Raw genomic sequence first — 27,297 nt, forward strand, 5'->3', positions numbered from 1 at the left:
GAACACATAGCATCCGGCACTGTAGTTATTCTGAGGACCTCAAACGTCCTCAACTAGTGAGCACGGCTAGAGCATATATCCTGCTTTGGCAATTTGGTAGGGCAGGCTAGTCATTGTCTCCAAAATCACCGAATGTCAACCAACAGTCTCGTTTAACTTTAAACAATTTGACCGACCTTTGTGTAAAAACCACCCCAAGTGTTTTCTCTCTTTATCTCATCGCTATTGATTTAGGGTTACTTCGCATTATCCATCCATCCAATACTTCTCTTTCAAAAGTTAATGCTGTGAAATTAACCCGTTCACCCGTCGTTTTCTCTTATTTCTTCATCCAGTTTAACAACCACCGCATTTCCATCAACCGAGGCTCTACAATTTAAGTAAGCACTGTTCGGATTTTTTTAATGTTTTCTTTTTTGTTTTTTTCTGATTAGATTTCTCCATAATTTTTTATTTTTCTTGATCTGTTCCTGAACTATTTTCTTTGTTCCACAACTTCAACTAAAACATACGGAGAATTCGGCTCTGTATCAAAGAATTTGTTGTTATAGAAGTAAACATATTCGTATCATTAGGAATCTTTGGTGATATCAGGTCATATTTTGTGAATAGCAATCAGGATGATTTCACAAGGTTTCATTCAGTTTACTTGCACCTGCAGTCGGCATGGATTGATCCGCTTGCCTTGTTGTTGAATTATTTGTAGTTTAACAGACCTAGACTGTTGATAATCTTGGAATATGAATTTATGTTTACTGTACAACAAACAAACTACTCAGTAGGTGTTTGGTAAAATGTGTATCCTCCTTTGGTTTGACAAGCTTGTAAACTTGAATGATGACTATTCTTCTATTTCACTTTGAACTAAATGATTCATGCACCCAGTTTTTTCTATGTACCTGGCAAGTTTGATACAACTTTGAATATCAATTTTGTTGTAATTTTTGAGTAGTTTTAGTATTTGGCATATGCAAATGTTTACACATTACTAGCGTACCTAGCAGCTATATAACTGTTTAGGGCCTATGTAAAGATCCAGAGCCTTGTAAATGTGGAGTATGCAAATTTTCCATGCATGCCAAGCAGGGTCTTGATGTTTAAACCGACTTTGGATGGTTTTTGAAGGTTACTACATGATATTTCTACCGTTAAATACATGATGGAGTTTCACATGATATTTACTTGTCTGTGGTTTACATTACGTATTGTAGGTCCTAAAAGTTATACCTAAACGTGTAAGTTCTTTCGGGAACCGTAAATGGAAGACAAACATGAGGTTAATGACCACAAAACTTTGTTTCCAGTAACTCACAGTGGTGAAGCCACAGGTAAATGTTGGGATCTAGTCCACTCTTTCTTTTCTTTTTTTGTGTGTTTTTTTATGGTCGTATTTGTTGAAATGCGATTGTCGTGTGTGATCCAATTTTTGCTGAATATTTTAAAAATACTCATGTAACTTCAGTAGCTTGGCCATTCAAAGTGCAAGCGACATTCCGTTACATGGTATGAAATAAAAGTCTGAGGCATTTTTGCTAGTTTGTTGGTTATCGAGGTAGTACTGAAGGTTCTAAGTTGATCTGATAATTTTGTTGCAAAATTCATCAGTTATCTCAAACTCTAATAGAGTAATGTCTTTAAGTTTTGTGTAGATTGTAAGGGTATAAGACCAGTGACATAACTTTTGAAATGTAGTGTCTGATGCAGTGAGTCTAGTGAAGGAAAAGTGTTGGGATCAGAGAGAAGCCTTATCAGGGGAACCTTGTTGTGTTATTTGTGGTCGCTATGGTGAGTATATCTGCAATGAAACAGATGACGATATTTGCAGCATTGAGTGTAAGTCAACCCTGCTTGGTAGGCTCTCCAATGCCCAAAAGCGAGAAAAACTCCCACATCAAGTAAGAATACCTGTTGTTGATGAATGCGTTTACGTTAGGGATAATGATGATGATATATTAAAAGCTCCTTCATTAAGCGACAATGAGGTGGAAGTGCTTCGGAACAAACTTGAGATACAAGTCAAGGGTGCGAGTGTTCCTCCCCCTATTTTGTCATTTTCTTCTTGCAATCTTCCTCAGAAGGTCCAGAAAAATCTAGAAGCTGCAGGATATGAAGTTCCTACACCTATCCAAATGCAAGCCATCCCTATTGCTTTAACTGGCCGAAATTTACTTGTTTCAGCTGCTACAGGCTCTGGTAAAACAGCCTCCTTTTTGGTTCCCATAGTTTCTCGTTGCTCAAAATTTCGCCTTGCGAACCCCACCAGCCAGAGGAAACCTTTGGCAATGGTTTTAGCACCAACTAGAGAGCTGTGTGTGCAGGTAGAGGAACAAGCTAAGGTGCTTGGAAATGGTTTACCCTTTAAAACTGCTCTTGTAGTTGGTGGTGAGCCAATGGCTGGACAAATCTACCGCATTCATCATGGGGTGGAATTGATTGTTGGAACTCCTGGTAGGCTCATTGATCTTTTAACCAAGCACAATGTCGAACTGGATGAAGTTTCTATCTTGGCATTGGATGAGGTAGATTGCATGCTTGAGAGAGGCTTTCGGGATCAGGTTATGCAGGTTTTTCTAGCTCTTTCTCAGCCTCAGATTTTAATGTACTCGGCGACAGTTCCTCGAGAGGTGGAGAACATCGGTAGTTTGTTAGCTAAGGATTTGGTATTTGTCACTGCTGGAAAGGATAGTGGGACAAACAAGTCTGTGAAGCAAATAGCTATCTGGGTGGAGTCGAAGCATAAGAAACGGAAACTCTTTGAGATACTAACGAGCCAGCAGCATTTCAAACCACCTGTTGTAGTATTTGTGGGTTCAAGACTAGGAGCTGATCTTCTCTCGGAAGCAATCACGGTCACCACTGGGATAAAAGCTCTACCATTTCATGGGGAGAAGCCCATGAAGGAACGGAGGAACACGCTAAGGTTGTTTTTGACTGGGGAGGTTTCTATCATCGTAGCTACTGGTGTTTTAGGACGGGGAGTAGATCTCTTGAGAGTGAGACAAGTGATTGTATTTGACATGCCGAACTCGATTAAAGAGTACATTCACCAGATTGGAAGAGCTTCTAGATTGGGAGAGGAAGGGACGGCGTTTCTCTTTCTAAATGAGGAAGACAAGAATCTGTTCCAGGATTTGGTTGGAATGCTGAAATCATCAGGAGCTGTTATTCCTCGGGAGCTTGCTAATTCACGGTATACGAATATTTCTTATACCACTCGTGGGGAGCAAAGGAAGAGGAAGTGGGGTTCTTAAAACTCTAGGTAAGTTTTCGAGTATGGTGCCTTACCGACCAAACTCTTGGCTTTGGCAAAGTATAGTCACCTCTTGCACCTAACTCTCAACACCCCCTGTCATCACTCAAATCACTTCCCCGTGAACCTGCAACTTACCTAGTCAAGTAGCATCTTATGCATTACAAAACACTGGCCAGCTTCACGTGGTTCATTCGCTAAAGAGATTATATGATACACAAAAATAACTGATATCACATTATTTAGTAGAACTGCAGGCACTTACCTGGCAAGAGAACTTGGAGGCCAGTTGGAAAGTAAAGAATGCTTTTCTGTTACAGGTTTCCATTATTCTTTTTGACCAGTGTCATCCACGTAATGAAGATGTTTGGTCTTACTTCATTTTGTGGTGTAGCATCGGAGCTTCACCTTTTGGCTATAAAATTAACAGATCAGAGTTCTTAAGCAGTTACCCTTCGGAGCAGTTACCTTTTTGAAAGGCTTTCCTAAATAAACAATCTTAAGCATGCTAATGAATTTCTTGGTAGTTTTTGAGTAGTTTTACCTTGTTCAGTGAGTCTAATTAACCTAGGAATTTGAATCTTTGTATGATGTACAACATCTTTCATGGAAGTTATTTAGTAGCTTTATATCTTCGGCAAGTTTTTTAGGATTAGAATTTCTTATTTTCAGAAATTATTTATTTTTATAATTAGCTAGATTCAGTTAAGGTAATAATTAGAGTTATATTAAAAGTAGGAGTTTTGGTGTCTTCCTATAAAAGGATGCAAGTCTATATTGTTGGTCATATTACTATTAAATGAAGATTGAGGTTTCTCTACAATTCTCATACTTATGCTATTCATTTCTTTGTTTCACGCTCCCTTTCTCTGTCATTATTGCAGAAGGATTCCTTCACCGTTGATCATTTATTGTAGATACCGGTAGCGCTGAGACAAAATATAGTAAATCACCTTCAGCTTTTATTATCAAGACAATGCTCAAGGCCCCTGATCATCAGGTTGCAGGCCATCAAGCTCATGCTGGAAAGCTTGGGCCACTCGTAGATGATTCTGGTCGCTTCTACAAGCCCCTCCAAAGTGACGAACGTGGCACCAAAGAGGCTGCCTTCTATTCTTCATTCTCTTCCAATAGCAAAATCCCGACTCCTATTCGTCGATTTTTTCCTACTTACCACAGAACCCAACTTCTAGAAGCTTCAGATGGATCTGGTATGCACCTTCACCTTGTTTTGCAAGACATTGTCTCAAATCGCCTGGATCCATCTGTCATGGATATCAAGATGGGGTCCAGAACTTGGTATCCCCAAGCTTCAGAAGACTACATCATGAAATGCCTTAAGAAAGATAGAGAATCAACAAGCGTCCCCTTGGGTTTCAGGATATCGGGTTTACAGACCTATGAAAGTGAAAAGCTTGGTTACTGGAAACCTGATAAGAAGGTCGTCCAAGATTTTACGTTAGAGGATGTTAAGTTGACTTTAAAGAGGTTTGTCTCTTCCAACCCGTCTTCAAATGCAGAACCTGATTGTGCACTTGCATCATTAATGTATGGTGGGTCGGATGGGATTCTGGCACAATTGTTGGAGCTGAAAGCATGGTTTGAGGATCAGACAATATACCAGTTCTACTCTTGTTCCGTTCTTATGGTGTATGAGAAGGCGGGGGTGGGAGAGGAAGGGTTCCGCTCCCGCTCAGGTGCTGAAGTTAAGCTTGTTGATTTTGCTCATGTCGTGGATGGCCAAGGTGTCATTGACCATAATTTCTTGGGTGGGCTCTGTTCTTTGATAAAATTTGTGTCAGATATACTAGTTTCTTCTACTAACAGGTCTAAAGCTGAAGGTGATCTAAAAGAACAGCCTGAGAATATTGCAAATGATGTGAAAGCATAGGCGGTTGGAGAGAAATGACACCCTTGGTGGTAAGCACTATTCGATGTCTTCCGAATTTTTCTTTACCATAGCTGATTGAGCTCTCTTTACGTTTTAGAAGCCTTTTAATGGAGTTTACTTATAACATAGTAGATTTGTTTAGCTTATCATAGATTGATCTGTGACGAATCAAGTTCAACCCATAAGCTAATTATTAAAAAGGTGTAAAACTTTATTTTATAGTTAAATAAATCCAGTGATCCTGGAAACTGATTGATGCTGTAATAGGTACATTTCACTTGAAGAATACTTTGTTTCTCTTTTCTTCTTTTGAGTTTGGGTTGAATTTTTAAGTAGTAGATGTGGTAATTTCTTGTCCCTCTTCAATCTCTTCGCTTTTATGTGATTTGTATGGTTGTGTCCTAATTTGCACAAGAAGGCATCAACTCTGTAGGGTCTGGACTTCCAAGTTCTCGACTCTTTCTACACTTCCATAACTGCCAATAAATCACAGCTTATAGAATCTATAAGAATATATTCCTCGGTAAAGTGAGCCGAGGTCCAATTTCTTCTTGAACGGCCTGTTCCCATAGAATCGTCCGTTTTTGAGCCTAGTATAGGACAAACAGGATCGAAATGTCTCCCATGTTTTAAACAAAGTTTTAGAACGGTCAAGATGGGCATAAGCAGGTCAACGTTTATTTTAAAGTAATATCGACTCAATCACTCAACGAAAGAGAGCGAGTGAAACCGTTTCGAACGATTTTTAACGTCAAAAACATAAATAGATCTTCATTCTTTGAAACCGTCTTTTCACCACCAATAAACAAACAATCAGGTTTTTTCTTTCTTTTATCAATAAAACGTTTCATTCTGTTCTCTTAATAATATTTCTAGGGTTTCTATCGTTTTCGCCTTCTCACCCGCCGGGGCGTCTTCCTTTTTTTCGATAAAACGTTTTCTCCATCGACGATCAAAAATCCCGACAATACTTACGGCTTTTATAACATCTGAATCTCCCCAGATATATCGATCTAATTGTACGTATTTTCACCTCTGTAACTCCGTTATTTACTTCCCTCTGATGAACAATATCTGCTTCATTCTCCATGTTGCTGTTTCCATTTCGATTTCTTACTATAGCTGCTTCCATGAATTTGATTTTCACCGTTACAAAACCAATTTGTTGTTTCGCTTACAGAGATAATTTAATTCAATCACTTAGTAAATGCATATGAATTAATTCTCTAATATTTTTTCACAATGGCAGATGAATGAGGAAGGTGAAAACGAAGCTTGAGCTGTGGTCAGGCAGTTGATTGCTCGGCATGTCAGCGGCAGTCACTGTAAGGTTTTGCTCGGATTAAAGCTTCTTTGCTGAAGGTAATCTGTAGTTGAAATTAGTAATAAGAGTTTTCTCGAATAATATATTACTATTGCAGTGATATTTTTGAAAGGTTATGAAAAGAATATGTTCTTTTGTTAGCCAAATTCTATAGTTGTAGTGCTTAATAAGACAATATGAAAATTATTTCAGTTTGAATTATGATTTTTATGGAGCTGGATCTGTTGCCAATATCATCCAATTCATCTGCTGCATGATATTTGGTATTGGTTTTCCTGGAAACTTCGGAGTAGTTGTTGTTGTGGGCATGTCTTGTGCTGCCTACTAGTCCACCCAAAATTGTATCCAGGTCTCTGATGGCAAACACTTGTATATCAGACTTTTCTGTAATTTCAAAATTAATTTGATTAGTTCATTCCTTGCAACCAAAACATACCATAATTACAATAATTTGCATTTTCTCCAATCTATTACTTACCACTTTGTTATTTTCGCCAACGGAATGTGTATTTCAGATTTTTGGCTACTTCCGCTAGAATTGTGACAAAATGCCACGTGCAAGAGACATAGGTTGGGAACATGGGACAATGATTGCTGGGCACAGGCACCATGTGCAGTGCAATTATTGCAACAGAATCATGATTGGAGGTGTTACCCGCTTTAAAAAGCACTTGGCTAGTAGAAGAGGGGAAATTAGAGGATGTGAAGCTGTTCCAAACGAAGTAAGAGAACTCATAGAAAAGCACTTGGTCGCATGGGAAACGAGAAAAACAACAGATAAGAAGCGGAAAAAGGTACATGAAGAAGCTTCAAATGATCGTGCATATGATGATAAGGATACAGACTCTGATGATGAATCTGATCGAGATTATGCAGCAGCAAGAATGGACAATTTGCGGGCTTTGCACGAAGCAGAAGAAGCACACCAATCAATCTACACTGGTTCGTCGTCCTCCTGTTCGTGTCATTATTTTATGTGTAGTCTATCTAACATACATGATTTGTAGTTCCTGTGCTTGTGTTTGTAATGAATAGTCATTGCATAGCAAGCAATGCACTCACCAAACATAAAAACTTGCAATAGGAATATAGTTTCTACTGATTTGTAGAATATGATCAGAAGAAAATTCTTGCCCATCTGCATAAATGTTTTGTATTCTTGTTTATGAGGCTTGTGGGACTGTGTGAGACCCTTAGATTATACGGTTGTTGTATCTCAGGCTTTGCAACAACGGCACCCTGTTTTACTAAATTTTGCTGTTTCTACACCTACTGACACTGGTAATGGCATTGGACATGCTTGGACATGGCAACAGCTCTGTTGGCTATTAAACTTCAATTAGGATGCAACTTAGCTTTACAAGTCTTGAATAAATGGAACAAGGGGGGAAAAAATAGAAAACAAAGAGAGTGTCTTTTCTTCAGTGTATGCCTGGACATAGTCATTTTTGTTTCCTTGAAATGAATGTACGTAACACTAACCTACCCTAATTCCCGTTTCTCAGTATTTAATGCTTTTAGGTCGCTGTGTGGGCGCCTAGTGCCGGTGTCGGACATCAAAACTCAAACTGCTGTTTTGCTACTATAGATTTCAGGTATTAGGGTGTTTTCTTCTTCCATTTAAAGGTTGACTAACTTTTTGTCAACTGACTTTTACCAGATCATGAAGAGCCAACAACTGAGAGTCAGGTGTTGTATGATTCCTTCCCACCTGTTCAATTCAAGAGTGAACAAGTGAGTTTTACTTGTATGTACATTCCTTCTCATATCTTGATTGTACTAGTCCCTGTTTTGTTGTCTCTGATTCCCTCAGTTCGTTTTATTTTCTTAAATGTATTCATTGTAATAAAGTTGATGTGTTTTCTCATTTTTCTCTTCTTTCTTTAAATGACTGTTTGAAGGGTTCTGCGCCTCCTAGAGCCACTGATCTTGGTTGGGTCCATGGAGTTATGGTAGATGGCGACCAGCAAAAGATAAAGTGCAGATATTGTCACAAGATGATCTTGGGGGGTGGAATTTCCAGACTGAAGCAACATTTAGCTGGGGAAAGAGGAAATATAGCTCCATGCGATAAAGTGCCAGAAGAAGTTAAATCTCAAATGCTGCAACATTTAGGGTTTAAAGTTTGGGAAAGGAAAAAGAAGCTGCAAGAAGAATGTAAGAATGAGGATTCACTGAAGAGCCCGTTATTGTCCAATAGTGGGAGAAGTGGAAAAGAGTGGGATGAAGGTACCTCTGGTAGAAGAAAGAGGCAGAAAAAGCAAGTTATACCGCTTGGGACACCCAGCACTCAACCTCCTTTGCAGCACCTACCTTTTTTCTCTCAAGAAAGTGTTGATCAAGCTGATATGGCGGTCGCCAAATTTATGTATGATGCTGGAATATCATTCAATGCAGCAAACTCATTGTATTTCCAACAGATGGCGGATGCAATTTCAGCTGTGGGTCCTGGATATAAAATGCCTTCCTATGATTCTTTGAGGGGTGATTTGTTATATAGAAGTACCCAAGAAGCAGGTGAGCTATGTCAAGACTTGAGGAAGTCGTGGGAGGTGACCGGGTGCTCAGTTATTGCTGATAGGTGGATAAGTAGAACTGGTTGTACGGTGATAAATTTTTTCATATACTGTTCTAAGGGAACCATATTCCTGAAATCTATTGATGCATCAGAGGCCTCAAAGTCTTCCGAGGAACTTTTCAATCTTTTCGACAGCATTGTTCAAGAGGTAGGCCCAAGGAATATTGTACATTTCATAACAGACACTACACCCAACTACAAGGCTGCCGGGAAAATGTTAATGAATAAATACAAGACCTTTTTCTGGAGTGCTTGCGCAGCACACTGTATCAATTTAATGCTCGAGGAATTGGGGGAAATCGACGAGATCAAAGAGGCATTGAGAAGGGCCAAAAAGGTATGTCAATTCATATATAACCATGCATGGGTCCTCAATACAATGAGAAAGATAACTGGTGGGAGAGATATTGTAAGACCAGCTCTGACAAGGTTTGCGACCAACTTTTTAACACTGCAAAATATTGTCTCCTTGAAAGAACCTCTCCACCAGATGTTTACTAGTACTACATGGATGGAATCGGCTATGTCTAAGCAAAGGTCATGGAAGGTTACAGAAACTGTGCTGGATCCACAGTTCTGGTCGTTGTGTTCCCTAACTCTTAAGGTGACTGAACCCCTTCTTGCCATATTAAACCTTGTTGGCAGTGAAGAGAGACCTTGTATGGGGTATCTGTATGATGCTATGGAAAAGGCAAGGAGAGCTATTATTGATTCATTTGACAGCGAGGAGTCTAGCCATTTGCCTTTCTTGAAAGTCATTGATCGTATCTGGGAAGAGGACCTTCACAGCCCTCTCCATGCGGCAGCACACTATCTGAACCCCTCCATATTTTACAACCCTGGTTTTTGCACCAATCCAGTTATCCAGAAGGGCTTACTTGACTGCATTGAGGGTTTAGAGCCTAGCTTAATTGCCCAAGATATGATTACAAGGCAAAAAACTTCTTATGACGATGCTGTAGGGGATTTCAGTCGACCTGTAGCTATACGGGGCCGAGAATCATTAGCCCCAGGTGAGTTTTTTATTTTATTTACCACCAAAGATTTGGTCGTTCACTTGAATCGTACGAAGGTTCTAAGAATGTCGTCAACTTTCACTTCTCTACTTGTTGGCAACCTTTTCTTGTCTTACAGAAAATAACAATGTTGTTGTACAGCTACATGGTGGTCGCTGTATGCTGCAGATTATCCTGATCTGCAACGTTTTGCCATCAGAATCTTAAGTCAGACTTGCAGTGGAACCCGCTGTGATAGAAATTGGAGCACTTTTGAGCGCATCCACTTAAAGAGTAGGAATCGGTTAGAACATGAGAGGCTGGACAACCTCATCTTTGTCCATTATAACTTGCGTCTTCAAGAACGGTAACTTTAGTATTCCCTCCTGCATGTTAATTTCCATATGTAAGTAGTATTTAGGCATAAGGATTTAAATTCCAGTCACTATTTATGCTAGAGTATCCTAGTCCCCCACTGTCAAGTTCTTTTACCTTAGTAGACTCTGTCCAAGATTTTCCTTGTATATATAAGGCAAAAGGTCTCTGAACTCTTACTGTATACATTGTGGATTGAGGTGGTATAATTTTGACCTTTTCTATATTCTTTGAAATGTTTAGGCACTCAGCAGCATGCAAGACAGTGAGACAAACACAAGATCCTATATGTGTCGAAGAATTGGATAACGGAGTAGATGATTGGGTTGAGGATCCGGGAGATTATGAGGAAGAAATGGGGTGGATGGGTGTTTCAGGAGGATTACCCCATGGTGATGGTTTCTCTCTGAATAAACCCTCGGATGTCAAAGATGAGTGTACTTATAATGTAGAGGAATTAGGTAACAATAACACTAAACATGCTGATAATCAAGAGACATGACTGATATAATATCAATTCACCATTTGTCTGTCGGTTCAGAAGATATTTACACCAAAATTTGTAATCTCCAACTTTAAATTTATAATTGAGCTGTTTGTGTCATTAACAGTTTTTCTTTTTAGTCTTATTTTTATTCTGGCAATTCCGTTTTGTCAGCTTTATGTAGGATTAAAAGAGACTACATCACATATCATACATCCTTTTTCGCAAGTCTTTCGGTTGCTTAAACTAAACCTTAGTTTCATGGATCAAATACAGGATCTCAACTTCTTGAGCTTTTGACGTGACCGTGAAACCCAGAACTTGAGCTTTTGAAGTGACCGTGAAGCCCAATACCAATGACCAGCATCGGCTATAGAAAAATGACAAAACTGTTCATAAATGAAATCTTGAAGGATTGTTGTTGTAATTATAAGCTCTGGGTAGAGAGGGAAGTAGGTAACTTTAGGCTAATTAGCTCATACAGTCGTTTTCCAAATTGCTGACTGAGAATCAAGAATAAACTAAAGCTCATCTATGAGTTCAGAGGAATTAGCTAAGCAAGCTTAATGCGATCCTGATGCGAACTGGAACTTTGTTGTATTCAACCCGACTACATGTTTTGAGGATTGGAACTTCTGAAGAAAGGTTTACATCAACTAAGAGCAGGTACTATGGCGAGGCAGGAATCCTGAGATATTCCCATTTAATTGCCTAGTTAAATTTAATCCCATAGCCGGGCACTGAGTATCTGCCAGATTCATCCTTACCAGTGAGGAACAAGGTAGGGAAATGGGCTGCTCCCGTATGACTTTTCAACACAGTGGTTGCAATTAAGAGAACCCCCTCCCGTAGTAGCTCTTAAGAGCATCAAATATGTGCCTTACGTTTAGGCTAACCCCTATGGGCTAGATATCTAGCAGCTAGATTGGTCATCCACGTCAGCTAGGGCAAACCTCCTAAGTCCTATGGTATTTCTAATCTAGTAACAAAACGCTGAATAAAACAGCGTCACATGATTTTATACTAATCATTAACATTTCTCTCTCCACCTTTTACCTCTCTCTCTCCCTCTTTTTCCTCTCTCTCTCCACCTTTTCCCTCTCAAATACGTCCCACTTTCTTTCTCTACCAAAAACATTATCTAGCGCTGAACCATTCAGCGTTTATGTCACTTTTTCAGCGCTGAATGATTCAGCGTTTCAATCTCGCTGCTAGTTGAACTGCGAGCAGTTGCTAGGAGAGAAAAGTATCCAGAAGTAGTGTTAACTTTTTTCACACTTTTTTCTTGATTTGCAACACTTTTTGGCAAATCTAGCAGTTCAATCTAACCCATAGGGGTTAGCCTTACCCACCCACTCTTCTTGTAATAGTAACAATTTACACTGCTTAAAGGAAAAAAGCTGCACTTTTATAAGACAACCAACCTCATGGCGAATGTCGGTTTATGTAAGAGCTTGACAGTGCAAGACTGCAACTGAGCTTAAACCTTTCATCAAGGAGAACGGATCTTCAATTGTAGGATATTTATTTTGATAGTTCAAATTACAAGAGTGCCTTAAGATCTATTACATAATTCTTTGCATCAAAAAAATCTATTACATAATTCCCTTCTATGAATGGGTTCAGGGTCGAACTCTCGACCTCTCTGAACCTTCCTCGAAGGGTAAGGTATGGGAAACTAGGTGGTCCTACATAGAAGGATACTCAAGTTCTCAACCCCTATAATTTATCGTAGTGGAGTGACACTGCAGTAGAGATCTCTCTTAACTTAAATCTCTATACTATATGAACTCCATTTTATTTTCATTCTGTTCCTCCATGGAATCAAACGACTATGTCTATACCCGTATTATCAGAGCTTTATACATACATATACCATCTGAACTATCCCATTTTTTAATATTATAGTTACATGTATATATCTAATTTTGATTTACTTTACGTTTTTGTTTCTCATATTTTAGAAGCGTCTGCTGTAATTCTGCTCAGAGCAACTGCAGTCTTGGATCCAGATGGACTGGCAAGATGCTTGCAGATGAATTCCCCGGCTGACATAAGCTTGCCGAGATCCACATTAGTCTTCACTCCTAGCCCATTCAGCATGTAGACCACATCCTCAGTTGCAACATTTCCAGAAGCACCTTTGGCATATGGACAACCTCCTAGACCGGACACAGACGAATCCACAGTGCTAATCCCCATCTAAAAATTAAACATAAAGGAGAGTTCACAGATGAAAGGAAAGAAAAACTGCACATGTAGAGTTGAAAACACAAAACACAAAAACCCTACACAACAACATATAGACAGGTGAGGGTCTTCCAGAATGAATCTTTTGATTATCACGTGTAACAGGATTTTGACAATTCTCTACCCCAAATAAACACGACAACTTACTTGGAGAGAAAGCAAGATATTTGAAAGAGCCTGGCCGTAAGTGTCATGGAAATGGACAGCAAGCTTCTCCAAGGGAACAACTGCCATTACAGCCTCGAGCATTGGAACAACAGTCCCTTCGCGAAGAAAACACACAAAAGACGGATAGACATAAGCATAACACAAAAGGGTCATGTATCATAAACCAAGGAGAAATAAAAGACACAAGATAGGTCCCACCATACTAAAAAGTCTGTATCCAACAATCGAAAAAGGTACGCATCTAGAAACGAGATATAAACTTTTGAGAAAGGAGGTTTTCTACATGAAGTACAAGATATGACTGAATGGTGAGAGTAACAAAAGATGTTTGGACGGACTCATTCTTGCTATTTAATACTTTACCTGGTGTACCAACTCCAATTGTATCACCAAGGGATATCTCGGAGCAACCCATACCATAAAGCTCTCTTGCCACATATGCAACCTTTGATGGAGCTACTGGTCCCTCCACTGGACAGCCCACAACACAGGAGATATACCTACCACAGTACAATATACTTGAAATAAGCTCTTATTCAAAAGTTAAACATCCACTTATTCTTGGAGGATGGCTTTCAGACATTAAATACAAACTAGAAAAATAGCTTATGATCTTATCCATGACTTGAAAACCAAAATATGCACTGCTGATGAATGATGATAGTATGAGATAAATCCTTGTGTTTGACAACTGTTACAGAACTTTGAGATATTATATGACTCCTTATCTTAGCCAAAGCTGAACGGAGATACCACTGAATATTGGAAGTCATACATGTGTCATGAGCACAAGAAATAAAACAGATGCTTGTTTCCTGTAGATCTAATGAAATAATACGAAACCTCGAAACCATATTTGGAAATGGGGTCTTTAATCTAATAAAATATATATTTGCAATTATGCAAAGCATACCCGCGAACAGGAATTGAAAGCTTTCCAGCAGCACGAGCAACATCCCGATAACGAGCAAGACTATCTTCGATAGTGCAATTAATATTTGACTTGGAAAATGATTCAGATGCCGATGCGAAGATTGCCACTTCTTTAGCTCCAGCTTCAACAGCGGCTCCAAAACCCTAGCAGCAGTAACTTAACCATCAACAAGATCCTTCAAAAATAATTGGCACTTACATGTTCTCTTTGTCACCCTAGATGTGATTGCTAACCTTCAGGTTCGGAGTCAACACAGGAAATCTAACCCCCTCAATAGCTCCAATTGCTTCCATTACATCCTTTGCATCTGCTAGCTGTGTCGTATAATAGTTAAGCAATTTCGTCAGATAAAATTTCATCCGGTGGAACTAAGAAGCATAAGAAGTTGAGAACAAAACCCCAAGGCCAAGGGATATGGCAATTCAGCAAAAAGCTAACTACACAAAATTAACGACCATCACATAGAGTAGTATACCAGAAGTTGCAATCAAAAAACCTCAATGTATGTAAAGAAACCATTGCCACGGGGTTTCATTCATTAGATGTAAGTAAAAATTAGTTAGTTAAGATGAGAAAATCAAGGGCGTAGCTAACCTCCCTGACGCATGGTTCATAACACTTCAAAGCAATAATGTATATTTCTCTTTTTATAAACGACTTTTACGAAAATGGTATCCTGTACTTCAAACCAACAGTTGCTGCCGCATGTTATTCTAAAATTATAAAAATTCTACAGTACATAGCCAATGATCAACCAGAGAAAGTATGGTGTACACATTAGTTTATGCTTAAAACCAACTGCCGTTAGGGATAGTGCACATTATGGGTAGCGTCATCATTTCTAGCAGTTATAAAGAGTAAATGAGGGAGCAACCCTCAATACCTAGTTAGTAATCAGGAGTGACCAAATCAAAAATGCTCGTGACAATTTAAAAGGAGAAAAAGGTGGACCCAAGTCCAAATTGAAAGGAAAATGTGAATCCAATTCCAAACCCATAAACCAGAAAGGAAATGATCCAATTACCTGGGGTACCCATTTTGGGGAGACAAAACTTGTTGGTTCGATAACAGGCAATCCAGAAGAAACTAGCCTTTGTATCAGCTCGATCTTAACAGATGTAGGTACAACATTCTTCTCATTTTGCAATCCGTCCCTTGGACCAACTTCCACGATCTTTACAAACTTTGGTATACCTCTCAAAAACTGCATTAAACGGCTACCCGATTAAAAATTTACTACCTCTGTTTCTTCAGAAGTAAAAGTATCTCTTTTGCAGAAACTGAGGGAGTATTATTTTATGCCAAACTTTTTTCACATATCAAAATTTAGAAGATCACAAGTGATTTACCTATAAGCATGTATTTCTATGACCTTGAGAAACTTTTTTAGAAGTGCTATTGGTATATAAAGACACCTAAGAGACAATCCATTGCATGATATACTCGATGTGGCCATGTGGGGACTAAACCTTCCTTCTCTTCTTACAAAAGAAGAGTAGCAAGTAATGTTCACCCACCTTAGGTGAAGAGGTAATATGAAACCAACACACTTGTCTACTTAGCAAACAAAAGACATCTGTGCGGTTACTGACACATGCTTAAGTACAAAAAATTGGTAATCAACCTAAAACCAATGTATTTGCCTGATAAACAACCAGGATTAAGTTGTTGCAAATTGTATACATTCTGGTAATGAGATATTATTTCATCTAGCACAAGTACACAACTAAACTGTATCCCACTAGAAAGTTGATAACTAAGTAAACAAAATTAACAGGGAGTGGGACCTTGCACAACTACACATGGATTCTCCAAAATTTTCTTCATGTAAACATGCCAAACTTCTACGCATACTTGCAGACAACCTCTTAACAAAAATCTGAGCTTAATAAAAATCTCTCTGTAAAGCTGAAGCCTAATTTGATGAACAAAACCTCTAATAAATGCACCGATATACTCTAATATTTATTGCAGACGGGACAAGCAAGAAATACTTTCTTCCCTTACAGGTCACTAACACATACATCCCAAGGGATTATCAGATAAAGTCATAAAGATAATAACTGGACTCTCAGCACTCCTAAGGTAAGAAATTCTGACATAAAATGGAGAATGTCTGAGGTTAGTAGGTACATTTCACCTGTATCTTTCTGAAAGATTTCAAGTCTAAATAGAAACCAAATTAACTACAGATATTAGGAAAACAACAGGCTAGTTACTTCTTAGCTACTAACAAAGAAAAGGATTTAGAATGTCAGAGTACCTTATTCTTTTCGTCACTTCCATCCTTGTAGGAGCACTGAGAGTTATACTGACGTTCTGGAGAAAACCAAAAATCACAAATGGTGCGGTTCCTGCCGAGGCTTTTAGTTCTTTTGCTTAAGGAATCTTCCCAGAAAGTATCTGTTGTCTGTCCTCGACATGAGAAGATCTGTTTTGTGTATTCTCCACTGAAACCGAGATCAGACATTTTACTTATGCAAGAAATTAAAAATCAAAACAAATAGTACCCACTGCTGACGTCACCCGACTAGCTTCACGACCAAAATTTGTACAATTTCAAAGGTCTGAAGTATTATAATGCTCTACAACTTCTCAAAATTCACCAGCAATTTCGTCAATGAACAAGTACTGTACTATATGACTAATAAGAATAATTCACACGAGAGGACTCAATCCAGAAAGAATCAGTCTCTTGATATTATTTATGTACTACTTATGGTTACAATGTTCAACTGGAAATACTCAGGATTACAGAGGCTGATCACTGGTAACTCCAAGTTGTAATTAAAAACTTTCATCTTCTAATGCCACCATTCTTCTACATCAAGTCAAGGGGGGTAATTCGACACAGTTGGGAAATCTGCAAAGTAAAGGACTGGATCGCAACATTGACACAACTACGCCAAGTTAAAGGCTAAAAAGAGAAGAGAAGGGATGATAAAAATCAGACAATGCACAGAACTAAAGTTAGGACCTACATTTGGTCAATATTTCTCCTAGTTCATCCAACCTCTTAAATCAATATGGCATAAGACGACATCGCTAAAACCACTGCTTGAAAGCAATCTATACCATTTTTAGTATCATTCGATTTAGTTTGAGAATTTCTATTTAAGCATAATTGTATAGTTCAAAGCTGAAGAAATTCCTTAAATTAAATAAATAACTAACACAACCAAGCTTATAACCAAAATGTTTCCTAACTTGATACGCATCTATCAGCTTGTGTACTAAATTTTACATGCTATTACTTTCTTCCAAGTAAGAGTAGGATCTTATAATAGCATCAATTCAAATTGAAGGTCATAATTCATATCATTCTGTGCAATGCCAAGACACAAATACATCTAAACCGGAATTTGCATTTAAATAGTCAATACTAACCTCAAGATGATCTTATATCTTATATTAGAAGAATCACCCACTTAAGCAACATTTGGAAAAATTGCAAATTCATAGAAGAACACTACCCTACTGAATGGGCAAGTGACCCAATACTTTCAGTTTACTGAAGATGAGTCAACTTACATGCAACTGTTGGATGAGCTGCAAGTTCTATCGTCAACCCAACTATCCTCAATACTTGTTTCACCAGACCTAGGCCTGCAAGCACTAGAAGAGAACCTCCGGACCCTGTCCAGTCCTCTCATGTCTGGATATCTGTCGAGACACAGTGGTTCCTCCAAACTGGACATTGTCGAACTGTATGCAAGAAAAGGAACTGGAACAAATGGATACGAGAAGTAAGTGCTCAATCTTGAACACTTACAGATTGCCATAGTTACAAACATTATATCCAATTCAGTAACTATAACACTTAAAAAAAATCACTCCATTAAATTCAGTCAAAACCCATACTATTAGTATAATTCAGAATTCGCTTTCTCGATTTCCCTAAAGAAAACCCTAAATTTCCCCCCAAAGTACTGGAAACATAGTATAATCTAAATTAATTAATTTTGAAAATAGAAAAACAGAACAATCAGAGGAAACCAAGTAGTTGTTGTTGATTAAAGGAACTTCGGAAAAAGGCTAAAAATGGAACAGACCTGGGATTGATTCGAAGCCTGAATTTAGTACTAAATTTAGAAGCAAACAAAAGAAAATGAGAAAAAGGGAAGAACTGAAGAAGAAACCTATGGAAATAAAAAGAGGAACCCTAAAATTGGATGGTGGAGAATTAACAGACGTGTGTGTGTGTGTGTGTGATAGATAAGTACATAGGGTGGTTTGGTGGGTGAACGAAAGGTAATCTATACGTTTGCTCGTCAATTGTATATCCCCATCAATAAGAATAAGGCTTGCGAGAGATAGAGATAGGTAAACAGATACACGTTGGTGGGTAAGCTGGTTGTTGGTTGCCACTTTAAATATATTTTTCTTCGAATTTTCATCACCAATGCAATGCAGCCTCTCATTTTTAGGGGACACTAAAAGACAAAAAAAGATCACCCAAACATAAATGTAAGCTACCCCTTATCTCCCAAATTTTTAAACGACAACTATGCTCTTACATAATCGGTAGCATAAAACGTAATCGGTAGGTAACAGGTGAGTCGGTAGGTTAAATTGAAACACTACCTACCGATTAGTATGTGGATCTTTCGACTAATATTCCCTTTTATAATCGGTAGATTAACCAACTCGTATGACGACCGATTATAAGTAGCCCCATATTCAACCTTGGCCAAATTCCATAGGTTTTGGCCAACCATAACCATAACCACTTGGTTCGTGTTTTGGATGTAGCCATAATCGGAAGATAAATAGGTCATAAACACACCCGATCATAGGTTGCCCAAAAATGAGTTTTTTCTAAAATCCTTCATGTAATGAATTTTGAAATCTGCTATAATCGGTAGCTTATCCAACTCATATACCTACCGATTAAAAGTAGCCCCAGATTCAACCTTGGCCATATTCCATAGGTTTTGAGGGGTGCAGAGCCAACCATAACCACTTGCTTCGTGTTTTGGATGTAGTCGTAATCGGAAGCTAAATAGGTTACAAAACCTCCGATTATAGGCTGCCCCAAAATGAGTTTTTTCTAAAATCCTTCATGGAATGAATTTTGAAATCTGCTATAATCGGTAGCTTATCTAACTTTTATACCTATCGATTATAAGTGGCCCCAGGTTTAACCTTTGCCAAATTGCATAGGTTATAAGGGTACAGAGCCAACCATAACCACTTGGTTCGTGTTTTGGATGTATCCGTAATCGAAAGCTAAATAGGTTACGAAACCTCCGCTTATAGGTTGCCCCAAAATGAGTTTTTTCTAAAATCCTTCATGGAATGTATTTTGAAATCTTTTATAATTGGTAGCTTATCTAACTTTTATACTACCGATTATAAGTGGCCCCAGATTCAACCTTTGCCAAATTGCATAGGTTTTGAGGGTACAGAGCCAACCATAACCACTTGGTTCGTGTTTTGGATGTAGCCGTAATCGGAAGCTAAATAGGTTACAAAACCTCCGATTATAGGTTGCCCCAAAATGAGTTTTTTCTAAAATCCTTCATGGAATGAATTTTGAAATCTATTATAATCGGTAGCTTATCTAACTTTTATACTACCGGTTATACGTGGCCCCAGATTCAACCTTTGCCAAATTGCATAGGTTTTGAGGGGTACATAGCCAACCATAACAACTTGGTTCGTGTTTTGGATGTAGCCTTAATCGGAAGCTAAATAGGTTACGAACCCTCCGATTATAGGTTGCCCCAAAATGAGTTTTTTTCTAAAATCCTTCATGTAATGAATTTTGAAATCTGCTATAATCGGTAGCTTATCCAACTCATATACCTACCGATTAAAACCGTAATCGGAAGCAAACTTTGTAATCGGTAGTCTGGGGTCTATATATTAGTGTTTGGAAAAAAAAATTGGGTCATTGTGAGATAACTTCCGATTGAGTGAGAGAAGAAGAAGAAAAATAAGAAGAAGAAGTGGGTGTATGTTGCCAACTTCCGATTGTTGCCAACCTCCATAAACATGGATGGGTATGAAGAAGAACGTGAAGTTGTTCAAGTTCAAGGTTCACTACCGTTTAGAGATGGCGATTTGGGGTATATGTTGAATGATCCAAACTTTAATGGAGACGAAACCCTAGGCAACGCTTTCATGGAAGAAAATGGAGAATCACCCGAGATCGAAGCTAACGATGCATCAAACATATAGGTATGTTGTTAACAAACTCTAATACCCATGTTATCAATGTTATGTGCGTTTGTGTGTGCTTTTGATCGTGAAAATTCGATTTCTGCATGCATTGAATGCCATGAACGACTTTTAGTCGGTAGGTGATTGAGTACAATACCTACCGATTATCGACAATCGGATATCTGTTGATGTATTAATCTACCGAATATGAAAAAAATCCCCAAATTGAAAACCTCAATTTCCCACAATCGGAAGTTTTATACATCAACAAATGTCTGATTGTAAAACGTCGCCCCAAATACGAATTTCTCCAAAAATGAAATATTCATAAATCTTGATATTTCATAATCGGTTGTTTATGAATTTCTTTTTCCTCCGATTATTGAAGTTTTTTATACAGAAGAATTGCATATTTGTCTATTTCGTTAATCGGTAGATTATGGTCGTACTAGGCTACCGATTAAAGCATAATCGGTTGGCTTGTGTCCTGATTGATTCCCGATTAATTTATAATCGGGTATTTGGTCGATAAAATTGCTTCTGATTTATAATGCATAAGTTCTTTTTATGGTGCGTAGGCAGTTGTAGCGGTTGATGACGATTATTATTTGAGGCATGATACTTCCCTACACTATGCAAACGATTTGGTATGGTCATGAATTATCTTTTCTTTTTCCAATCATGTATGTTAGATGGTTATGCTTATTATTTTTGTTATATGCGCATTTAGATATTTGGAAGTAAGAAGGAGGCCAAGGAATGAATTATGAACAAGGCTAAAGATAAGATGTGCGTGGTAGTTCAGAACCGTTGCGTTAAGAAGATTCGGTTTGAAATGATATGTGAGCGAGGTGGAGTGAAAACGAGTCACGAGGGAAAAAATAGTAAGTATGTAAGGAAGACGGGGAGAAAGAAATACCGAACTCATACAAAGAAGATTGGATGCCCATTTAAGATTCTCTTATATAAGCCCAATGGTAGGGAAAGTAAAGAGTGGAAAATGTCTAAAGTTGCTAATGGTTGTCACAACCACGATGATCCGGATACTCTTATTGGACATGTAATGGTTGCGAAGTTAAAACCACATGAAATGGAGACAGTTAGGTCTATGCGGATCCAAAAGGCGAGTGCGATCTTAAGTAAAATAAAGGCGGACGACCCCGACAACTTGTCTTCTTTGTCTACAATTAAGTCGGCCCTAGCTACGATCAAAAGGACGGAATGGAATGGTAGAACGGTCATGCAACAATCGCAGTGGTTAGCTGAGTTACACGACTACACGTTGAGAACGGAAGAAAAGGATGGTAAAGTGGTACGTATTTTCTTGGCACATCCCGAAATGATCAAATTGGCTCAGTGTTTTCATCAAATTTTGTTGATAGATGCCACTTACAAGACAAAGAAATATAACATGCCATTGTTGAACATTGCTTGTCACACTTCAGACAAAAACACGTTTACGATTGCATGGGGTTTAATGGATCATGAGAACAACGTGAGTTTCATTTGGATGTTGGAGACATTGAGGTCCATTTATAATGGCGATGATTTTCCAAAGGTTATTGTAACGGATAACGATCAAGCCTTAATGCATGCAATAGCGGCAGTGTTTCCTGAAGCCCGAAACTTGCAATGTACGTGGAACATTCAATGCAACCTCAAACAAAATTGCCATCACCATTTCCAAGCTAAAAAAACAAGGAAGGGTACCAAGAGGTCGAAGGAAGAGGATGAGCGCATTAGTAAATTAACCGTGGAAGAACGAGAGGAAGAGAAGAGGTTATTTGATGAAAAATAGAAGGAGGATGGAATGATTTGGAGAGCGTTCATGAAAGCATGGGACAAGATCGTTTGGTCAATGACCGAGGAAATTTACGAAAGGGGCGGGTAGGCCAAACACCGAAGTGTCGAGGACCATTGAAAGAAAAGAATTGAAGGAATATTTGTCTAATAAAAGAATATTGTGTAGGCATGAGCGTTCGGAAGCCGAATTTGAAGATGAGCCGCAACCCAAGAAAAGAGGACGTCCAAGAAAAGATCAAAGTGGACCAGCCGCCCGACAAGTGAGGCCAAAGGTCTCCACGGAGCCTTCTCAAGTAAGTCAAGCCGAGGCGGTGGAAGAAGTTGTATTAGTGGATACCCAAACTAGCTCCGTAGTTATTGATCAAATGAGCGACTGGCAACAACACACAATCAACGGAAATGGTGACTATAAGAGAGAAGTATGGTACTCGTCGTTGTCCTAGGGATTTTCATGGAAGACCAACACGATCAAGGTATACGATTATAGAAGAGTATATGAAACAACTCCCTCCACTCATTGTTCTATTTGTTTTTTCCACCGGCGAGGTTGATGGGGATGGCAATTGTGGGTTTCACGTCGCTACGGAACAAATTGGTTACTTTGGAGAGGCGGTGAATGAAGATGTCACCCAATGGAAATATTTAAGAACTAAGATGGCGGTACAACTAATAAAGGACAAGGATTTCTATATGGAGATGATGAAGCAAGGAGATAGACACGACAAAGAACTAGAGTTCAAAGACTTAGTTGCGCGTGTAAAGTGTCGAAAGGGATTGAAGACAATCGGATCCAAGTATTGGATGACAATGCCTAAATGTGGATATCTCTTAGCGGACGCTTTGAATTGCGTGGTACATTTATTTATTCCTCATAAGTATGGACATTCTTTTATGTTTTCACCTACAAGGACGGCTTGCGATGAATCGGTTAAAGATAGAAGAATTGTTATGGCATTCGTGAATGACATGCATTTTATCGGTTTAAGAGTAAAGAGAGATTTCCCATTACCTCCGTTGGGTGGTTGGAGTGATTACTTCCCAACGAATCATTGTAAGGATTGGTTGAAACAATATGAGACCAACATGTTGGAGTGGGATCGCGTCATGAAGGACAACTTTCCGGAAGGCCTACTCGAATTGGTTCCCTCGGATGATGAAGATGAATGATCGCTACTTTTCAAAAATGTATTTTTTGGAATTTTTTGGAAAATATCGTGAAGTATAAAGCTATAATCGGTAGTTATATTATTAATATATCAACTGATTATACAAGCTTTTGTAAACAGACTCAATCAATATTATAATCGGCTGTTAACTTTTCTAATTTAGCTTCCGAATGTAAGTCTGACAAAAAAACTGAAATTGTTTTCCCATAATCGGTAGATAACATATTACATAAACATCCGATTTTCACCAAACTCTGACAAAAAAAAAACTGAAATTTTTTCCCAGAATCGGTAGACAACATATTGCATAAACTTTCGATTGACAACAAACTCTGACAAAAAAGATGAAAATTTTCCCAGAATCGGTAGACAAAATAATACATAAACTTCCGATTGTAACAACCAATCAATATTTATACTGTTACCACGGACTTCAGGAATTCATAACTTCCATCATAAGTGAATTATTCACCCTTTTCCACTAAGTATTGTCTTTTCACGAGTGTCTCCTACATAAACAAACACAAAATAATGTCAACTTAATTTTAGTAAGAAAGATTAGATACCTGGTGTTATTTAAAAGAAGTATGCAAATACTTACAAATTGTTGGATCGACAAGCTTAAGTGGCTAGTGTTAAACATCCTCTTTTGTATCGTTATGTAATCATTTACCCCTTTTTGGATAAGTCGGAAACGATCTTGAACTTGTTGGAGTGATTTTTGCTTTGGATTTCCATACTCTCGCACAAATTGCCTATATACCCTCGCCCAAAAGACTTCGGGTGTTAACCTTCATGCTATGACATCTTCACGTCTTGTTTCATGATGCCATATTTTCACAATGACCAAATCTTCAGCTGCGTCAAACGTTTCCATGCTTGTAAGTTGAGATATAGAATGAATTCACAAGAGTAGACGATGAAAAATCTATTTGTAGAATACACGATGCTATATATGTGTTGTTTGCTGCATAAATAAGAAGAGTTTACCCTCCTTATATAGATGAGAGTCCCAACGTCTCTTTTTTTTTTGAAAATATGGCCGTTGATGTGTACTTTTACAAGACTGTACTGAAATTACGTACAATTATTCCATACAATGGGTAGGAAGTGGTTGAACCAAAGCAACCGATTATGAATAATCGGAAGCCAATGACAGTTGTTCACTACTGATTATAGGTTGTTTTGTCAACAGAGTTTTCAATTTCATTCGAGTATTATAATCGGAGGTTTATCAGTATGTATTATCAACCGATTGTGTGTGGTTTTCGAGGCACGACTAGTTTCTTTTGAACGAAATAGCCGTTGGAGTATAATCGTTAGTTAGATAAAGAATTAAAACTTCCGATTTTCATAAATATTTTGAAATTCATAACAATATCACCTACACATCATCATAATTTTACATTGAACTTCCACAATTCTATTACAAGGTATTGCGATTAGCGTCGTGGACGTGTTGGACGAGTCTTAAACGGATTAAATCTTTCCATCGCCCTAAGGATTCTAAAATGAGCTTCATAACGGAAGCTTGATCTTTTCCATCTCCGCCATTCCCCGAGAGATCATTATATAACCTCATCATTGGTTTCACCCCTCAATCGATATTGATTCACAAGATAAGTTAAATGGACGAATTCTTCGACGTGTCCGTTTATTGAACCAATTCGGCAGAAAACATCAGCGGAGTGAGGGTTGTTTGGGTTACCGGTGTCGGCGCAGAATTTTTCGTGAACTCTCCCCAAATAACTCATACTCATTATGCCTCCTTGCCTACGTTCTTCTCCTCGTCTCGGATAGAATTGAACATAGCGCCTACATAAAGATAAATCTTCTTCAATCGTGAACTCCGTATGATTAATGAATGGTTGGGACATTATGTTGAATATGATGTTGGAGAGAGTTTAAAGGTATTTGTGTTCCTTAGAGGGTAAAAGGATACAATCCTTATATAGAGTTTAGAGTTCCAACGGCTCTATTTTGTTGGGGCAACTGTATAATCGGTAGTCAAATAAGGTATTTTCACTTCCGATTATATAGTTGCCCCAAATTTTGCTTTTGCAGAAATCTCATATCTTTCGAATTTGGGAACTAGAATAATCGGTAGTTAATATGACTTCCGATTATAAAGTTGCCCCAAATTTCTTCTTTGCCAAAATCACCAATTTTAGGTATTTAAGAGCTACTATAATCGGTAGTCTTGTGAGGTTCTTGGTCCTATCCATATTAATCGGTAGTATAATATCGTTACTAAGCTTCCGATTGCTTCATAATAATCGGAACAAAATAGCTTCCGATTATGTAAGGGCATTAACGTATTCTCCGCGTTTTTGGACATCCCTTAACGTTGTGTATAGGTTGGGAATAAAAAGTCGCCCCTAATTCTTTTGGGGTCGCCTCTAAAAATGCTAGGCAATGTAGTTCTGTTCTTTTCGTTTTTTTCATTTTCAATGTGACTAGTAAAATTCATACTCTCCGTCTAACAATTTCATTTCCTTTTCATTTTTTTCATTTTCAATGTGACTACTCAAATTCATCCTGGCTAGTTTGTGGCCTAGTGTGATTATTTAGGGCCTATAAATTTCTTCAACCAACCTAAAGAGAAGGATATGGGGTGTCTAAAATATGGTAAAATACTAGATTACCCTTTAAAGAAACCTTAATTAAAAAATCATTAATCAAAACTCATTTTTTTTCCAATTTCCATCAAAATCAAAACAAAAACCTAATCAATCACAAACAACAATTAAATTGTAATTCTATTTTGGATTTTGAATTTTTTTTGAAAACAAATAATTCAAGTGATTGAGTTAAATCCCTTTAATCCATTCCTTCTAAGAGGAACTCAACAATGATTTAACTCTAAATATCAGAAATCCACTCATCAAATTTCTGAAAATCAACCTAGAATTGGTTTATGTGTGCACTAGATTAGTCTGATTGTAGTTGATGTTACATGAAATCGGTTTTTATTATACACCTACATAAACCGATTCTGGGTTGACGTGATGAACATCAACCGCAATCGGTTTACGCTAATGCACACATAAACCGATTCTGGGCTCAAGTTTGGGTTTGTAGAGAAATCAAGAATCGGTTTTTATGTGCCTCGTATATAAACCAACTATGGAAATATAGCTATTTCCCATTATTCCAAATTCATAACCGGACTATTAGTGCGTCTATATAATTCGATTGTTACCGTTAACGCCTATTTATTTATTTTTGAAATTATAGTCGTTGGTCCCTTGTGTATATAAAGAGGATAGCCTATTCTCTATCGTTCACTACCTTATTCAAAGAAATCTTTCTACATTGTTCATTTTTTTATTCGAAGATGTCAAACTATCATCATCAACTACCAATTCATTCGAACACATACTTGGAAGATGCAAACGAACTACCCCATCATCGTCAACTACCAAAGACATAATTAAGGGAACCAAACGAACTACCACATCATCGTCAAGTGTTGCGATGGAAGAAGAAGACGTACTCAAGTCAAAAAAACGAGGTGAAGACCACTTCCAACTAAGGGAAAGATTGAAGGATGTTGAGGAAGAGACATAATGGGTTAAATATTATTACATAGTCAAGGATCTTCCCGAAGAACATCAATACGAGAGTATATTTTGGATTCAAGTTTCATTAGGTCCTTTTGTTCGAAAGATGGACGGTAAGTACAAAAAACCACGCTATCAATATGATCCAGCTCACGTTTGTTCAAGGACGATTCACGTTAAGAAATTGAGCTCCAAGTACAACGAGTTTCTCGCTAGGCACAGAGACGACGGGTTTGCGGCACAAGATGCTTATACCAAGTGGAGATGAGAGTCGTTTTATGATTTCGAAGCCTCATAGATAGTTGAATCTCGCACTAAGAAATAGAGAAGTTTCGTTTTATGCAGTTGCAA

At 38.1% G+C, this 27,297-nt stretch overlaps 4 protein-coding genes across 8 annotated transcripts; 3 read left to right on the plus strand and 1 right to left on the minus strand.

Moving 5' to 3' along the window:
* Positions 1–243: 243 nt before the first annotated feature.
* LOC113309838 (DEAD-box ATP-dependent RNA helicase 41-like) lies at positions 244–3,257 on the plus strand. Of its 3 annotated transcripts, XM_026558355.1 has the most exons (3): positions 363–380; positions 1,212–1,328; positions 1,693–3,257. In XM_026558355.1, the coding sequence occupies exons 2-3, from the start codon at positions 1,259–1,261 to the stop codon at positions 3,249–3,251; spliced, it is 1,629 nt and encodes a 542-aa protein (XP_026414140.1). In that variant the 5' UTR covers positions 363–380; positions 1,212–1,258; the 3' UTR covers positions 3,252–3,257. The 3 variants fall into 3 exon arrangements, with proteins under 3 accessions (XP_026414142.1, XP_026414140.1, XP_026414141.1); XM_026558357.1 differs by lacking the exon at positions 1,212–1,328 and having other exon boundaries at positions 244–380; XM_026558356.1 differs by lacking the exon at positions 363–380 and having other exon boundaries at positions 1,209–1,328; positions 1,705–3,257.
* Positions 3,258–4,140: 883 nt separating this feature from the next.
* LOC113309840 (inositol polyphosphate multikinase beta-like) lies at positions 4,141–5,445 on the plus strand. Its single transcript, XM_026558358.1, has one exon. It carries the CDS (start codon positions 4,227–4,229, stop codon positions 5,139–5,141), a length of 915 nt encoding a protein of 304 aa, XP_026414143.1. The 5' UTR covers positions 4,141–4,226; the 3' UTR covers positions 5,142–5,445.
* A 526-nt stretch (positions 5,446–5,971) lies between these two features.
* LOC113309989 lies at positions 5,972–11,020 on the plus strand. 2 transcript variants are annotated; one of them, XM_026558524.1, is made up of 7 exons: positions 5,972–6,160; positions 6,391–6,503; positions 6,981–7,407; positions 8,126–8,199; positions 8,367–10,056; positions 10,201–10,405; positions 10,657–11,020. In XM_026558524.1, the coding sequence occupies exons 3-7, from the start codon at positions 7,014–7,016 to the stop codon at positions 10,913–10,915; spliced, it is 2,622 nt and encodes an 873-aa protein (XP_026414309.1). In that variant the 5' UTR covers positions 5,972–6,160; positions 6,391–6,503; positions 6,981–7,013; the 3' UTR covers positions 10,916–11,020. The 2 variants fall into 2 exon arrangements, with proteins under 2 accessions (XP_026414309.1, XP_026414310.1); XM_026558525.1 differs by lacking the exons at positions 5,972–6,160; positions 6,391–6,503 and having other exon boundaries at positions 7,358–7,407; positions 8,126–8,212.
* Positions 11,021–12,391: 1,371 nt separating this feature from the next.
* On the minus strand, positions 12,392–18,498 carry LOC113308420 (hydroxymethylglutaryl-CoA lyase, mitochondrial-like). Of its 2 annotated transcripts, XM_026556881.1 has the most exons (9): positions 18,302–18,496; positions 17,781–17,973; positions 16,513–16,699; positions 15,274–15,453; positions 14,483–14,563; positions 14,229–14,392; positions 13,679–13,815; positions 13,295–13,410; positions 12,717–13,099 (listed from the first exon to the last, which is right to left on the minus strand). In XM_026556881.1, exons 2-9 carry the CDS (start codon positions 17,945–17,947, stop codon positions 12,851–12,853), a joined length of 1,281 nt encoding a protein of 426 aa, XP_026412666.1. In that variant the 5' UTR covers positions 17,948–17,973; positions 18,302–18,496; the 3' UTR covers positions 12,717–12,850. The 2 variants fall into 2 exon arrangements, with proteins under 2 accessions (XP_026412665.1, XP_026412666.1); XM_026556880.1 differs by having other exon boundaries at positions 12,392–13,099; positions 17,781–18,498.
* Between the last annotated feature and the right edge of the window lie 8,799 nt (positions 18,499–27,297).

This window comes from Papaver somniferum, chromosome 9, assembly GCF_003573695.1.
Source record: "Papaver somniferum cultivar HN1 chromosome 9, ASM357369v1, whole genome shotgun sequence".
Taxonomy (NCBI): Eukaryota; Viridiplantae; Streptophyta; class Magnoliopsida; order Ranunculales; family Papaveraceae; genus Papaver; species Papaver somniferum.

Excerpts from the sequence above, each read along its gene's own strand:
- LOC113308420 (XM_026556880.1), bottom strand. The coding sequence starts at position 18,043 with ATGTTTGTAACTATGGCAATCTGTAAGTGTTCAAGATTGAGCACTTAC. Across the intron at positions 13,816-14,228 it reads CTTTCAATTCCTGTTCGCGG|GTATATCTCCTGTGTTGTGG; the intron begins GTATGCTTTGCA and ends GTACTGTGGTAG. Across the intron at positions 13,411-13,678 it reads AATTGGAGTTGGTACACCAG|GGACTGTTGTTCCAATGCTC; the intron begins GTAAAGTATTAA and ends TTCTTCGCGAAG.
- LOC113309840 (XM_026558358.1), top strand. The coding sequence starts at position 4,227 with ATGCTCAAGGCCCCTGATCATCAGGTTGCAGGCCATCAAGCTCATGCT.
- LOC113309838 (XM_026558355.1), top strand. The coding sequence starts at position 1,259 with ATGGAAGACAAACATGAGGTTAATGACCACAAAACTTTGTTTCCAGTA. Across the intron at positions 1,329-1,692 it reads TCACAGTGGTGAAGCCACAG|TGTCTGATGCAGTGAGTCTA; the intron begins GTAAATGTTGGG and ends TTTGAAATGTAG.
- LOC113309989 (XM_026558524.1), top strand. The coding sequence starts at position 7,014 with ATGCCACGTGCAAGAGACATAGGTTGGGAACATGGGACAATGATTGCT. Across the intron at positions 7,408-8,125 it reads ACACCAATCAATCTACACTG|ATCATGAAGAGCCAACAACT; the intron begins GTTCGTCGTCCT and ends GACTTTTACCAG. Across the intron at positions 8,200-8,366 it reads TTCAATTCAAGAGTGAACAA|GGTTCTGCGCCTCCTAGAGC; the intron begins GTGAGTTTTACT and ends GACTGTTTGAAG.